Raw genomic sequence first — 16,266 nt, 5'->3', positions numbered from 1 at the left:
AAAGGGGAAGCTCCACCCACCTTCATCACTTGAGTGCTAAGGAATAAAGGACAGGTCACAGACTGACCTTCTCTGAAGCATGGGCCTCGTATGCATTTATATTGTTTAGTAAGGACGTATCAGGTATGATATTTTTTGGTCAGTTTTTTTTCAAAAGGGGGCGTTCCCAGACACTTACGCCAGTTTTGGTCTTTTGTGCCACTTTGGCCAGCAAAAACTTACTCCAAATTGACTTAGGTCAGTGTATGTGGCCAGCTCTGAAAAACCTTGTGAACAGTTAAGAAAAAGCAGCGCACATTCGGCAGACATTAGGGTAGGGATAGGGGAGAGAAGGGAACTGGAGAGGTGTTCAACAACTAAGCACCAAACATTGCAAGGAAAAGCTCAAACAATAAAAATACTAATAAAAATGAAGTAAATCCCAGCGGAGAAATGCGAGCTGCTGGCTGCGATGTCACGGGGGCAGGGGGATAGCCAGAGAGAGAGAGAGATGCTGGTGTACAAAACAGTCTTTCTCTACCCCCTTCCCTCAAAAACACTTTTGCTCCCAACCCCAAAAAACTCTCCTCCTCCTCCCCCAATACACGCTTTCTCTCCCCCTCGCAAAACTTTCCTCCTCTCCCCCCCGAAAACCCTCCTCCTCTCCCCCCAAAAAAACTCTCCTCCTCCCCTCCCCCCCCAATCAAAAGTCTCAAGCACAGCCATTAAATAAAAAATAGAACCGAAGTCCTACCTTGCCCGGGAACTCAACAGGCCGGCCAGCCGGTGCGGGAGGCCACTCGGCCGGGGATAGGGTGCAGCGAGATCGGGCGTCCCTTCGGCCGGGGATAGGGGCTGCAAGCATTGTGTCCTGCTCACAGCCCGCTGGGAGGGCAGGAGCATGCGCTCAGACTTCACTGCGCATGCGTGCAGCTGCCGGCAGTGCTTTCTGTGCTGGCCTGTTGTTCCGCCCCCCCACCCTTCAGTTTGCACGCCACAACTTCGGGGAGTTCGAAGAGCAGCCAGGATGGGGCCCCTTTTTTCTGGCGCCCTTTCCAGCGTGCAAAGTCGGCACGCTTCAGGTCAGTACGCCGAAAAAAACTGCTTGGGCAAAGTTGGGCCCGACATGACTAAGAGAAGGGGGACAATTTTAACCAAATGCGCCCATTGGGAAACTGAAGGGATCGGGTGCATCGCTGGTTTTACACACTGCGCCACTTTACTCTCCACTGAAGTCAAAGTGAGTAATATTGGGCCCAAGTTTCCACAAGAAAAAAAACGGGCGCCCCTCCGAGATGGGCGCCCGTTTTTCGCGCCTAAAACGGCGCCTAAAAAAATCCTCGGTATTCTCCACCTATTTACAGGTCCTCTGGCCCTCGGCGCAGCCAGCACGAGCTGTGGGGGGGGCAGAGCCAGGTCCCGGCGCTGAAAACAGTGCCGGGACCTCTGCACATGCGCGCTACAGTCGGCACGCAAGTGCAGTAGCTCCAGGCGCCGAACTGTGTGGGAGGGGCCCGAAGCACGCAGCCCCTAGCTCTGGCCGAATGGCCTCACTGGGGCTCCTCCCACGGCCAGCTCCTGCTCCCCGCCCCCGACAAGACCCGACACCCGCTCCCCCCACCCCCGCCGACCAGACCCGACCCGACACCCGCTCCCCCCCACCCCCGCCGACCAGACCCGACCCGACACCCGCTCCCCCCTCACCAAGCCGACCAGACACCCGCTCCCCCCCCACCTGCCGACCAGACCCGACCCGACATCCGCTCCCCCGCCCCGACCCGACCCGAGACCCGACACCCACTCCCCCACCCCCCGACTGACCCGACCCGACCCGCGCTCCTGTTCCCCGACCCGACCCGCCCCCCCCCCCCCCACTGGACCCGACTCCCGACTCCCGGAATGGATCCGATCCGACCTGACCTCTCCCTTCCTCACCGCCCCCCCCCTCTCTCTCCCCCCCCCGCTCTCTCTCTCTCCCTCCCTCCCCTCTCTCTCACTCCCTCCCTCCCCTCTCTCTTTCTCCCTCCCTCCCCTCTCTCTCTCTCCCTCCCTCCCCCTCTCTCTCTCTCCCTCCCTCCCCTCTCTCTCTCCCTCCCTCCCTCCCTCTCTCTTTCTCCCTCCCTCCCTCCCTCTCTCTCCCTCCCTCCCTCTCTCTCTCTCTCTCTCCCTCCCTCCCCCCCCTCTCTCCCTCCCTCCCCTCGCTCTCTCCCTCCCTCCCCCCCCTCTCTCACCCTCCCTCCCTCGCTCCCCCTCTCTCTCTTTCCCTCGCTCTCTCTCTCTCTCTCTGTCTCTCTCCCCCTCCCGCTCAGCGGCACGAACGGCTGCAGAATTCTCCCTGGCTGAAGCACTTTCACACAGGTAGGAAGATGGTTTATTTAATCTTTTCTTGGCTTATAAATGTTTATTCAGGTTGGATTTATTTGTATAATATTTGTAGAAGTATAAATAAGGATTTATTGTCGAATTTAATGAGTTCCCTTCCCCCCACCTCGTTCTGGACGCCTAATTTGTAACCTGCGCCTGATTTTTTAATGTGTAGAACAGGTTTTTTCAGTTCTACAAAAATCTTCACTGGCTCCATTCTACTTTAGTTTGGAGTACATTTTCACTGTGGAAACTTTCAAATCAGGCGTCAGTGGCCGGACACGCCCCCTTTTGAAGAAAAAATTTTGTTCTAAACTAGAACTGTTCTACCTGACTAGAACTGCAGGAAAAAAAATGTGGAGAATTGCAATTTCTAAAATAGTCCATTCTCCAACAGTTGCTCCTAAAAATCAGGCGCGAATCATGTGGAAACTTGGGCCCATTAGGCGGAGTATAAAACTGGTGTTCCACCCAATTCCTTGGGTTTCCAACCAGCAAGTTAAAATTACCCTCAAGATTTCCATTTATACAACTGCAGATCAGTATACATTAAATTAAATCTCTCTCGCAATGTTAGGATGCGCAGTGCTTAATGCTCACCTGGCATATCGATATTCCAATGTGTAAATGATACTGACTCCCCACTCACAGATGTAAAGACCTTTTGATTGTCTGTATCAGATTTTATGCCAATCCAAAAATACGTCTCAGGTCGCATTCCAATTAAGCTTGTCAGAAAAGCTTGCTCATATCTGGAATGGAGAAAAAATATTAAGCAATAGAAAGGCTGGTTCCCCTCCACTGAGTCAAGAAATGTCCTTCCAAAAGGAGAAACTCTGATGTAAACGTTCAAGTTTCATAGAATGATATAGCACAGAAGGAAGCCATTCGGCCCATTGTGCTGTGCTGTTTTAACATTACCAAAAAAAAAAACAAGATGTACTTAACCAAAGCTTATTACGCGGAATTTACATACTGATTTGCCTTAATAGTAACCTCCTCAGACTTGATCAGATGTTTTCAGAGTGTGATCAATGATCACTCCCAAATCCTTTTCCTTTTCTGGCCCCTGCAAAACCGGACCCGTTCACCTAAAACACATTTACGATTAACCAATATCTATGTACATTACCCTACACTAATTACATTAAAACCCATTTGTCATATCTCAACCCATCATGATAGATTGAAGACAGTGGTCTCGAAATTGGATCGCATCCAAATCCGATTATTTTGGAACTCACTTCCTTGAATATTCATATCCAAGAAACCAAGGGTTCAGCCCTTTTCTGACCCTTTTCTGCACCCCGTTAGTGCTGCTGGTTGGTGCTAATGGGGCGCAATTGCCTTTTCGCCCAGGGGTGGCTGTGGTATCGCCTGGGGCTAAATTGACTCTGAGATTTTGGGGGCAATTTAGAGTTTGTGCCGCGTCCCGCAATTTATACCCCAGGCCGGCTCACACTCAGTGATGACATCATCGGCATCCGCGCCGAGCCCTTTGTTCTGCATAGGGGATATTGCCCTGTGGGTCGCAAGGCTGGTGCCGGCCTATGTTCACGGAGTGCAGACATCTGCCCGGGGCCCTCCTTAAAGGAAAGGCTGTGTGTGACCCGGGCCACCATTGTTTTTTGCTGGCCTATTTTTCCGTCAGCCCGATTATGGCGTCCCACACCTCGACCGGACCGCCATCATGCAGCCCGACACTTCTCTTTGCATGCCAGGCCACTGGCCTGGTCGAGATTGTCCCTGGTGGCTCAGTAGTGGCCACCAAAGGGCCATGCAGAGTCCGCAGTGACCCTCCCCTTTAAATGAATGGGAGGGACATTGTGGTGCATCAGCACGACATGAAGCTGACCTCAGCGCCATGCTGACGCCCCGGGAGTGCCCCACCAATGAGGTGAAGCACCTGAGACAGCGCTCCGCCTTGTTTGAGGGGTGCAGTGGGCAATTCCACGGCAGAGGTGGACCCCGGGCATTTTTGGCCCCTAATAGTTCTGACACAAAGGCTAAATACTGCAGATGCTGGAAATCTGAAATATAAACAGAAAATGCTGGAAACATTCAGCAGGTCAGACAGCATCTGTGGAGAGAGAATCATAGTTAATGGGAGAAATTGCCCTGCTGTGTGCCTCCCATTAGCATCCCTGGAGGTGGAGGTGGGGGGGGGGGGCGGCTTATGTGCTTTTGCCCGGGGGGGGTCGGGGATGGCCACTACTGGCTCTTGCGAAACTGCGTGGGAGTTAACAGCGGCGCAAAACCAGTAGCCATGCGCGTGACCCCTTTTCACCCTGCTGCGGCCTGTTTTTGCCCCGCAGGTCGCGAACCGGGCCGCATTCCGCATGTGGAGCAAAATTAAAGGGGCAGTACACAGCGCCATTTTAAGTTTTCAGCCGACTTACTGGCCCAGCCTCAGAGCGGTCTTTTGCGGTGTCTGTGCCGCGATGGTGTAGCGCTGCAGCCACGGCACCCCACATCCCCCATGGGGTTCGCGTCAGGGCTACGTGGAGAGGCCACATAGCGCTACGACTTTATACCGGGTCGCACCCCCGTGCCAGCCCAGACAGTACGTGGAGCGCCTGACATTGCACTCCACTTCCTGTCAGGTGGGGTGAGCCTAATTTGGGTTGCGAGGCGGGATTTCTGCGTCGGGCGCAGGGAGTCCCACCTCACAAAGGTTATCGCCTCCAAACGGAGCACTCCCGAATTTTGCCCCTATGTTTCAGGTTGCTGACTGTCATGTTTGTAATGACAATGTAACACCACTGTATTACTGTATACACTCAACTTCGATGAACACCTTGACCACAGGGGGTGAACTTGTGGGAGACACTCCTTACCTGATCACACAGGTATATAAAGGGAGGTCCCATGCAGGGTCATCACTTCTGGAGACCTGTAATAAAGAGTTAAGGTCACAGAGTGGCCTTGTCCCTGGATTGTGCCTCGTGTGGTTTCATGCTGTAGAGTAAGGACTTTACAGTGATCTTTCATGAGAACTGGAAAATGGTACAGATGTAATAGATTTTAAGCAAGTACAGAGGGCAGGGAAATGGGGGTGGAGAGCAAAATAGTTTTGGCATGTGGATTCTCACTTTGGTGCCAGTTTTGCAGCGGTTCCCAACACTAATGTAATTTCATTCAGATCAAGATGCCAATTGTGCAATGTCCCACTCGCATACCAGTCGCAAAATTAGATGGATAGGCCTCGTTTAGCGTCCACCCCAAATGACACCAGAAAAAAACAGGCAGTTCCAAGTTCCATTGGCGCGATCTGTAGCCTATCTAAAGGGAGGAGGAGGATCATAAATCGGAGATCACATGGAATACAACATTTCCGCACAGCACGCTGCGTGAACCTCTGACTTTAAATCGGAAGATGGATCTGTCATCACAGGGTCCTTATAGCTTGAGTGAAATAATTTAATGGGTGCATTACTAGTTCACCAGCATCGTCTACTCCATGCTCTCGTTAGATGGCGTGAAGATAGAAGGGCTGTTGGCCATGCAGGGCCACGAATGAGGAGAGGACGTGGACGTCTAGAAAGGAGGCCTTACCCTCCACAAGTTTAGAGGCAGCAACAGTCATACCTCCACCTCTCTGAGGAGCAGTGTGTGAGAAGGATACGCTTCTGAGAGGAAGTGCTGAGAGAGATAGGCCATCTCCCACAGGCAGACCTGCAGCCTCACATCAGGAGGAGGAGAATGAGCAACAGGAGCCTGGCGAGGGCCTAAATGGCCAGCCACACCAGCAGGAGCGCCATCCACAGTGGAGGCTGTCATGTATTCAACCAGCATTGTAACCCATATATAATCTGACCTGTGAGAACAATGACCACTAGGTGAGAGACACTCCTAACCTGGACCTTCAGGTACAAAAGGGGAAGCTCCACCCACCTTCATAACTTGAGTGCTAAGGAATAAAGGACAGGTCACAGACTGACCTTCTCTCAAGCATGGGCCTCGTGTGCATTTATACTGTATAGTAAGGACCTATCAATGGCGACGAGAAACTGGGATTTAATCCACGCGAGCATGGCCACGAGCAGAACAGACGAGAGGTACTGTGTTAACGAATGGTTGGGACAGAGATTCAACATTGTTAAAGCAGCACACAGTTCTCCAGGCAGACAAGGGCAATCGGGCATGCCCCAACATGTAGTCGAACCCAGAGGGAGAGTTCGACAGAGACAATAGCAAGCTGAATGGCGATTCACACCATTGCATGGACAATGCGGCCAGTAATGGGGCCATCAACACCTGTTAATGGCGCACTCAAGGACAAAATCACTGGGGCAGTCAGGGACGATCGACTGGCAAGGGACCTTTTGTTTCCAACAACAGCTCATGTTGGAGGTGTGGAGGCACACACTCAGCCAGAGTTTGCAGAGATGAGCAAAATACCTGCAGAAATTGCAGAAATGAACGCTGGGGGAAATCACTGGAAGCTGAAGTTCAGCGAGTTCATGTGGAGCACGTATACAGTTCATACACTAGGACGCCACTGATAATGATGAAAGTGCTCCTCAATGGCATCCCAGTATCAATGGAGCTAGACACGGGGGCCAGCCAGTCCCTGATGGGTATCAAACAGTTCGAAAAGTTGTGGGTGTCCAAGGCCAGGAGGCCAAAATTATCGCCGATTGACGCACAGCTACGGACTTACACAAAGCAGATCATTCCGGTGCTAGGCAGCGCCATGGTAGTCGTGCCCCACAAAGATTCGGAGAACAGGTTGCCACTCTGGATTGTCCCAGAGGACGGTCCCGCACTACTGGGGAGGAGTTGGCTTGCTGTCATGAATTGGAAATGGGGCGATGTCAATGCAATTTCCTCTGTGGAGCGAGTATCACGCTCACAGATCCTGGACAAATTTGACTCATTATTTCAACCCGGCATCAGCACTTTCATGGGGGCCAAGGTAGTGATTCACATAAACCCGGACGCCAGTCCAGTACACCACAAGGCCAGAGCGGTGCCATACGTGATGCGGGAAAAGATAGAAGGCGAATTGGACCGCCTGCTGAGGGAAGGCATCATCTCACCAGTCGAATTCAGTGACTGGGCGAGCCCGATCGTGCCGGTGCTCAAGGCGGATGGGTTGGTCAGGATATGTGGTGATTACAAGGCCACCATCAATCGGGTGTCACTCCAAGACCAGTACCTGCTACCGAGAGCGGAGGACCTCTTTGCGATGCTATCCGGTGGCAAACCTTTTTCAAAATTGGACCTGACCTCAGCTTACATGACCCAGGAGCTGGCGAGTGAGTCAAAGAAGTTGACCACCATGACGACACACAAGGGGTTGTTTGAGTACAACAGATGTCCGTTCGGGATTCGCGCGACCGCCGCGATCTTCCAACGAAATATGGAAAGCCTCCTCAAGTCGATTCCAGGGACGGTGGTTTTTCAGGACGACATCCTCATCACGGGTTATGATACTGAAGAACACCTCCACAACCTAAAGGAGGTGCTATGCAGACTGGACTGGGTAGGGCTGCGACTGAAAAAGGCGAAGTGCGTCTTCCGAGCTCCAGAGGTTGAATTCCTGGGGATGAGGGTAGCAGCAGGGGGGATCAGTCCTACTGATTCCAAGACGGAAGCGATCGAGAGAGCACCCAGAACCCGTAACACGACGGAGCTGCATTCGTTCCTGGGGCTCCTGAACTATTTTGGTAACTTTCTTCCCAAATTGAGCATGCTGCTAGAGCCGCTACACGTGCTCTTACGCAAATGTCGCGAATGGGTCTGGGGGGACAGCCAGGAAAGGGCTTTTAATAGAGCACGCAATTTGTTATGTTCCAACACTCTGTTAACACTATACGACCCATGTAAGAAACTTCTGTTAACTGGCGATGCGTCATCCTATGGTGTCGTGTGTGTGTTGCAGCATGTCAATACCAAGGGTCAGTTACAGCCGGTAGCTTATGCCTCCAGGAGCCTGTCCCAGGCAGAAAGGGGTTACGGGATGGTAGAAAAGGAGGCGCTCGCATGTGTATCTGCTGTAAAGAAAATGCACCAGTACCTGTTTGGCAGGAAATTTGAGCTGGAGACAGATCACAAACCCCTAACGTCCCTTTTGGCCGACAACAAGGCCATAAATGCAAATGCGTCGGCTCGCATACAGAGGTGGGCACTCACGTTAGCAGCCTATGACTATACAATTTGGCACAGACCGGGCACTGAAAACTGTGCCGATGCATTCAGCAGGCTCCCGCTAGCCACCACTGAAGGGGCTACTGAGCATGCTGCTGAGATGGTCATGGCTGTTGAAGCTTTCGGAAGCGAAGGCTCCCCCGTGACAGCCTGTCAGATTAAAGTCTGGACAAATAGAGACCCGCTATTGTCTCCAGTCAAGAAATGTGTCCTCAATGGGGACTGGGCAGCCACGTACAGGGCATGCCCTGAAGAATTTAAACCATTTCACAGGCGCAGGGATGAACTCTCGATTCAGGCCGATTACCTACTGTGGAGAAACCGCGTAGTCATGCCCCAGATGGGCAGAGAGGTGTTCATCAGAGAACTCCACAATGAGCACCCAGGCATTGTCATGATGAAGGCAATTGCCAGGTCACGCGTTTGGTGGCCAGGGATAGACGCAGATCTGGAACTTTTGTGTTCGCAGGTGCAACACGTGTGCCCAGCTGGGCAATGCGCCCAGGGAAGCACCCTTTAGCCCCTGGCCATGGCCCGCCAAGCCTTGGTCATGCATCCATGTGGACTACGCAGGTCCTTTCATGGGAAAAACATTTTTGGTTGTAGTAGACGCCTACTCCAAATGGATCGAGTGTGACATTTTTAATTCAAGCACATCCTCTGCCACGGTAGAAAGTCTACTTGCAATGTTCGCCGCCCACGGTCTACCGGACGTCTTGGTCAGCGACAACGGCCCGTGCTTCACAAGCACTGAATTCCAGGACATCATGGCAGGCAATGGAATTAACCATGTCAGAATGGCATCGTTCAAGCCGGCCTCAAACGGCCAGGCAGAACGAGCAGTGCAGGTAATCAAACAGGGGATGCTCAGAATCCAAGGGGGTTCCCTACAAAGACGCTTATCACACCTCCTGTTGGCCTATAGATCCTGACCACACTTGCTCACAGGGGTTCCACCCGCAGAACTGCTAATGAAAAGGACGCTCAAAATCCAGCTATCCCTTATACACCCTACCATGAAAGAAATTGTCGAGAGCAGGCGTCAGCCACATTATGACTACTATGACAGGAATGCGAGGGCGCGATGTATTGATGTAAATGATCCTGTTTTTGTCCTCAACTAGACTGCAGGCCCCAAATGGCTCGCAGGCACTGTGATTGCCAAAGAGGGAAATAGGATTCTGGTAGTTAAACTTACAAATGGACAAATCTGCCGCAAACTCGTGGATCAAACAAAAAGGAGGTTCAGCAACCCCATAGAAGGAGCAGAGGAAGAACACGATGTAGAGTTCACTCCACCACAGGTGACCGCACACTGGAACCAAAGGGAGGAGAGCCCAATCAATGTGGGAAGTCTGGATAAGCCTGAGGCACCGCAAACAGCAGACACTCAGGCCAGCGCCCAACAACCGGAGCCCCAACTCAGGCGCTCTACAAGAGAGCGTAAACCACCAGAGAGACTTAACCTGTGATCCCAATAAGACTTTGGGGGGGCGATGATGTCATGTATTCAACCAGCATTGTAACCCATATATAATCTGACCTAAGTTGTACACTGTGAGAACAATGACCACTAGGTGGGAGACACTCCTAACCTGGACTTTCAGGTACAAAAGGGGAAGCTCCACCCACCTTCATCACTTGAGTGCGAAGGAATAAAGGACAGGTCACAGACTGACCTGCTCTCAAGCATGGACCTCGTGTGCATTTATACTGTATAGTAAGGACCTATCAGAGGCAGCGTGGCAATGCTGCCGGTGAAGCCACACATCGGTGGCTCGTAATGCATCGGGTCTCTTGAATGGAGGAAGCTGAGGGATGCAGCTAATAGTGACCATGCTATGTGCCTCCAGAATAGGAAACCTAGAAACATAGAAATAGAAACATAAAAAATAGGTGCAGGAGTAGGTCATTCGGCCCTTCGAGCCTGCACCACCATTCAATAAAATCATGGCTGATCATTCACCTCAGTACCCCTTTCCCGCTTTCCTTCCATACCCCTTAATCCCTTTAGCTGTAAGGACCATATCTAATTCCCTCTTGAATACATCTAACGAACTGGCATCAACAACTCTCTGCGGTAGATAATTCCACAGGTTAACAACTCTCTGAGTGAAGAAGTTTCTCCTCATCTCAGTCCTAAATGGCCTACCCCTTATCCTAAGACTATGTCCCCTGGTCCTGGACTTCCCCAACATCAGGAACATTCTTCCCACATCTAACCTGTCCAGTCCCGTCAGAATCTTATACGTTTCTATGAGATCCTCTCTCATCCTTCTAAACGCCAGTGAATAAAGGCCCAGTTGATCCAGTCTCTCCTCATATGACAGTCCAGCCATCCCTGGAATTAGTCTGGTGAACCTTCGCTGCAGTCCCTCAATAGCAAGAACGTCCTTCCTCAGATTAGGAGACCAAAACTGAACACAATATTCCAGGTGAGGCCTCACCAAGGCCCTGTACAACTGCAGTAAGACCTTTCTGCTCCGATACTCAAATCCGCTAGCTATGAAGGCCAACAAGGCATTTGCCTTCTTCACCGCCTGCTGCACCTGCATGCCAACCTTCAATGACTGATGTACCATGACACTCAGGTCTCATTGCACCTCCCCTTTTCCTAATCTGCCGCCATTCAGATAATATTCTGTCTTCATGTTTTTGCCACCAAAGTGGATAACCTCACATTTATCCACATTATACTGCATCTGCCATGCATTTGCCCACTCACCTAACCTGTCCAAGTCACCCTGCAGCCTCTTAGCATCCTCCTCACAGCTCACACTGACACCCAGCTTAGTGTCATCTGCAAACTTGGAGATATTACATTCAATTCCTTCATCTAAATCATTGATGTATATTGTAAATAGCTGGGGTCCCAGCACTGAGCCCTGTGGCACCCCACTAGTCACTGCCTGCCATTCTGAAAAGGACCCGTTTATCCCAACTCTCTGCTTCCTGTCTGCCAACCAGTTCTCTATCCACGTCAATACATTACCCCCAATACCATGTGCTTTAATATTGCACATCAATCTCTTGTGTGGGACCTTGTCACAAGCCTTTTGAAAGTCCAAATTCACCACATCCATTGGTTCTCCCTTGTCCACTCTACTGGTTACATCCTCAAAAAATTCTCAAAGATTTGTCAAGCATGTTTTCCCTTTCATAAATCCGTGCTGACTTGGACCAATCCTGTCACTGCTTTCCAAATGCGCTACTATCTCATCTTTAATAATTTATTCCAAAATTTTCCCCACTACTGATGTCAGGCTAACCGGTCTATAATTCCCTGTTTTCTCTCTTCCCTCCTTTTTTTCAAAAATGCTGTTACATTAGCTACCCTTCAGTCCATAGGAACTGATCCAGAGTCGATAGACTGTTGGAAATGATCACCAATGCATCCACTATTTCTAGGGTCACTTCCTTAAGTGCTCTGGGATGCAGACTATCAGGCCCTGGTGATTGGGGATTTATTGGCCTTCAATCTCATCAATTTCCCTATTACAATTTCCTGACTAATAAGGATTTCCTTCAGTTCCTCCATCTCGCTAGACCCTCGGTCCGCTAGTATTTCTGAAAGGTTATTTGTGTCCTCCTTCGTGAAGACAAAACCAAAGTATTTGTTCAATTGTTCTGCCATTTCTTTGTTCCCCATTATAAATTCACCTGATTCTGACTGCAAGGGAGCTACGTTTGTCTTCACTAATCTTTTTCTCTTCACATATCTATAGAAGCTTTTGCAGTCAGTTTTTATGTTCCCAGCAAGCTTCTTCTCATACTCTATTTTCCCCCTCCTAATTAAACTGAATTCTAAATTTCTCCCAGTCCTCGGGTTTGCTGCTTTTTCTGGCCAATTTATATGCCTCGTCCTTGGATTTAACACTATCCCTAATTTCCCTTGTAAGCCACGGTTGAGCTACCTTCCCCGTTTTATTTTTACTCCAGACAGGGATGTACAATTGCTGAAGTTCATCCATGTGATCTTTAAATGTTTGCCATTGCCTAGCCAATGTCAACTCTTTAAGTATCATTTGCCAGTCTATTCTAGCCAATTCACGTCTCATACCATCGAAGTTACCTTTCCTTAAATTCAGAACCCTCGTCTCTGAATTAACTGTGTTACTCTCCATCTTAATAAAGAACTCCACCATATTATGGTCACTCTTCCTCAAGAGGCCTCAAGATTGTTAATTAGTCCTTTCTCATTACACATCACCCAGTCTAGGATGGCCAGCCCTCTAGTTGGTTCCTCGACATATTGGTCTCGAAAATCATGCCTAATACACTCCAGGAAATCCTCCTCCACCGTATTGCTACCAGTTTGGTTAGCCCAATGTAAATGTAGCTTAAGGTCACCCATGATAACTGTTGTACCTTTATTGCGTGCATCCCTAATTTGTTGTTTGATGCTGTCCCCAACGGAGACTTTAACATAGGTTGCGTCAAACAATGCAACAACATATTTAGAGCTATTATTTACATGACGTTAAAGTCATACTCAAGACACCAATGCAAAACAGTCAAAGTAAAATTTTATTGATGACATCAATGTGGTCGCCTCCAAACCACAAACAAAGCCTTCGCCAGCAAGTAACAGAACAACAACACAATGTCCCGTTGAAAGGCCATCAACCACAATGAACTTAAACAATGTATGGACAAAGGCCCCTTCTATTAGTCATCCTCCAGCTGCATCCGTGTAGCATATTAGGCACACACACTCACAACAATATGTTGCATCAAACATTGCAACAACATATTTAGAGCTTTTATTTACATGGTGAGTACATCTGACCATGGTGCGAGAAGTCATCACTCAGACTTTGGCTGACATTTCCCACCCTCACCTTTACCAGCCTCCCACACATAGTGTTCCTCAATGTGGCCTCAGTGCCTACAGCAAGGCTGCTTGAGGGCTGCTGTGTGTGTGTGGCACCCTGGAAGATCTCTGGGCCTGGAAGGCCCGGCTGCTGACTCAACCATCTCAGCATTGGCGGCAGCAGTCTGGGATGGCTCAGGTATGGAATGGCAGTGGTGGGAGCTGGAATGCTGTCATCTTGAGGGAGGACAGCACCTTCCATTTCCAGCGGCCCATTGCCACTGACACGGGGCGGAGCATCAGCATCCAAAGAAAGATGTGTGAGCACAACTTGCTGGCCTGCTTCTGCACCATCACTTCCCCATCTGACTGTGGGGAACACAGAGAGGATGGCAGCAGTCTGTGATTGCATGGCATTACACTGAGATTGACTCAGAGCACACTGAGCCTGAAACGCAGCAGTCTGCGAGTTCATGCCAGCAATCACTGACAGCATCACATCACAAAGTTCTTCCCTGGCTTGGGCCTGTGATGTCATAGCTGCTACCACGTCAACCAGGGCACGCGGCATCCCCTCTGGGACTCCGCTATTGCCCGTTGAGCCCATCTCCCTCTCTGAGCGGGCAAAGTTGGACACCTGAGCGTCACGGGCAATGCTTGAGGCGGCCTCCCCCACACTCACAACAAGTGCGTCGATGCTCTGCGGAACCTTCTCCAATGGATGCATGAGCTCGCGGTGCATTTGCGTGTTCTCCTTGGACATAGCCTCCAAGTGCAGGGTCACGTCTGACTGTCTCTCAATGGACTCCTTAGCCGGCTCTCCCTCAGGAGCTGGCCTCCGAGCTTCACCTCGTGCTGGGCATTGCTGTAGGCCACTGGGACCAGGAGCCTCAGGCTCTTCAAACCCCATGAATTCAGGTTCCTCCGCCAATGTGGTACCCCCACGCAGTGGGACTGATGGAGTGTCCCGCTCAGTGATTAAACTGTCGTCCTCTCTCTCGTTGATGTAGCACGATCACAGGCAGGCTGCCACGCTTCTGCCTGATCATCTGTAAGCACAAAGCAACTGACGTGTGGTTAGCAGCAAGAGAGGGGGCAGGGAAATAAGGGGAAGGTGGAATTGGACATATATATGTAAAGCGGATAGGCTAATTGATATCGGGGTCACGGAACTCACGCAAACGCCATTCACATACCATCTCTATCCATTGGGGACTCTGCTTTGTCACCCACCACCGCGCCAACTGGGGTGTCCATGAGGGCTGACACTTGCTGCTCGACCTCAATGAGGTCCTGTAGATCAGGCTCCCCACCTCCGGTACGCTGCTGCTCCTGATCATTATGCGACAATTTTGCCTACAATAAGAAAAAGAAGAAGGTGTGAGTGAGTGTGCAGCTCATCGTGTGGCACATGTGCCTTCCATAGTAGAGTAGCTGCTACTGTCTGGAAGTGTAAAGATGTTTATTATAATCTGTGTTATGTATGTTAACTGGGTTTTACCTGCCACCGGAGGGCACGACTGTCGGAGTCCTAATGGTCACTGGCAGACATGTGCAAGCCGTGTATATAATGTTAGCAGCCATGTTGAATCCTCACTTTGAGAATAAATAAACTGGAGTAAGGTCATGCCTGAACTAGATCACCGTACTTAGCCTCATGGAGTTATTCGATACTCAACAATTGGCGACGAGTTAAACATGTCTGTTGGAATTTTGGAGAGATTCTTGGAAAGGGAAGACTGGGAGGTTTTCACTGATCACCTCAACCAGTACTTCATAGTCAACCGAATTGGAAGGAACCGATAACACAATTCAACGCAGGGTGGTCGGTTCTCCTCACCGTTTGTGGATCAAAAATTTATGGCCTTATCGAGAATCTACTCCCACCGACTCGACCAATGGATAAGACTTACGATGAATTGTGTACGCTGGTTCGGAACCACTTTAAACCGAAAGAAAGCATCATCATTGCGAGGTATCGTTTCCATACGCCAATCGCTCCGAGGGCCAGGGTGTGGCGGAATTTGTCACTGACCTGAGACGTCTCACTGGGCCGTGCAACTTCGGAGCTGCGTTGGAGGAAATGCTGCGGGACTTTTTCGTGCTTGGCATTGAAAGCTGCTGGCTGCTGAATCTCTAGACCTGAGCAGGGCCATCACGATCGCCCAGGCATGCATGTCCACGGACGAAAACTCAAAACAGATATCTTTCCAGCATCGAAACTCACCGGCAAATATTGTGCATAAAATAATATCATCGGCAGGCAGAGCTGCACATGGCAGGGCCTACTCATCTGTGTTTGTACGACCTGTAATTGCTCAAAGTCCACCATTGGGGGTGAATCAAATCTCGCCTTATTGGCATTGCGGGGGCTATCATCGGGCCCATCAACGCCGATTCAAGTAATGCGTGTGCAAAGGCTGTCCATCAATGGGGCACCTTCAGCGAATGTGTCCGTAACCGAGCAAGCGTGCTGCGACACACCACGTGGCTGAGGATGATCGATCCTGCATGGATCAAGCAGCACAGGCAACCTGAGGTACAGGACAAAGAAATGTATGGGATACATTCTTTTACCAAAAGTCCTCCGATAATGTTGGAAGTTAAATTAAATGGGGTTCCAGTATCCATGGAATTGGACATGGGTGCGAATCAGTCAATACTGAACCAGAGGGCTATCGAAAAACTGTGGGACACGGAGGCAAAAAGACCCAAACTGAACCCAATCAATGCGAAGCTGCGTACCTACACCAAAGAGCTCATACCAATCATTGGCAGCGCGGCAGTAAAGGTATCATACGATGGAGGTGTTCATGATTTATCGCTGTGGATCATTCCAGGCAATGGCCCAACGCTGTTCGGCATGAGTTGGCTTGAGAAAATTAAATGGAACTGGAACAATATTAAAGCCTTATCATCAGTGGATGACGCTTCGTGTGCTCAAGTGCTGAGCAAGT

The 16,266-nt window shown here is 50.3% G+C and overlaps 1 protein-coding gene across 2 annotated transcripts in view; it reads right to left on the bottom strand.

Moving 5' to 3' along the window:
- The window catches only part of LOC139264623 (macrophage mannose receptor 1-like), a 332,729-nt gene that overhangs the window by 165,272 nt on the left and 151,191 nt on the right, over positions 1–16,266 (bottom strand). For both annotated transcript variants that reach the window (XM_070881368.1, XM_070881367.1), the window contains exon 11: positions 2,944–3,095. In XM_070881368.1, the coding sequence (XP_070737469.1) occupies positions 2,944–3,095 (152 nt within the window). The remainder of the gene's footprint in view (positions 1–2,943; positions 3,096–16,266) is intronic.

This window comes from Pristiophorus japonicus, chromosome 5, assembly GCF_044704955.1.
Source record: "Pristiophorus japonicus isolate sPriJap1 chromosome 5, sPriJap1.hap1, whole genome shotgun sequence".
NCBI classification, from domain to species: domain Eukaryota; kingdom Metazoa; phylum Chordata; class Chondrichthyes; family Pristiophoridae; genus Pristiophorus; species Pristiophorus japonicus.
The sequence above is the reverse complement of the archived record's forward strand: the minus strand, read 5'-3'. Positions and strand labels throughout refer to the sequence as shown.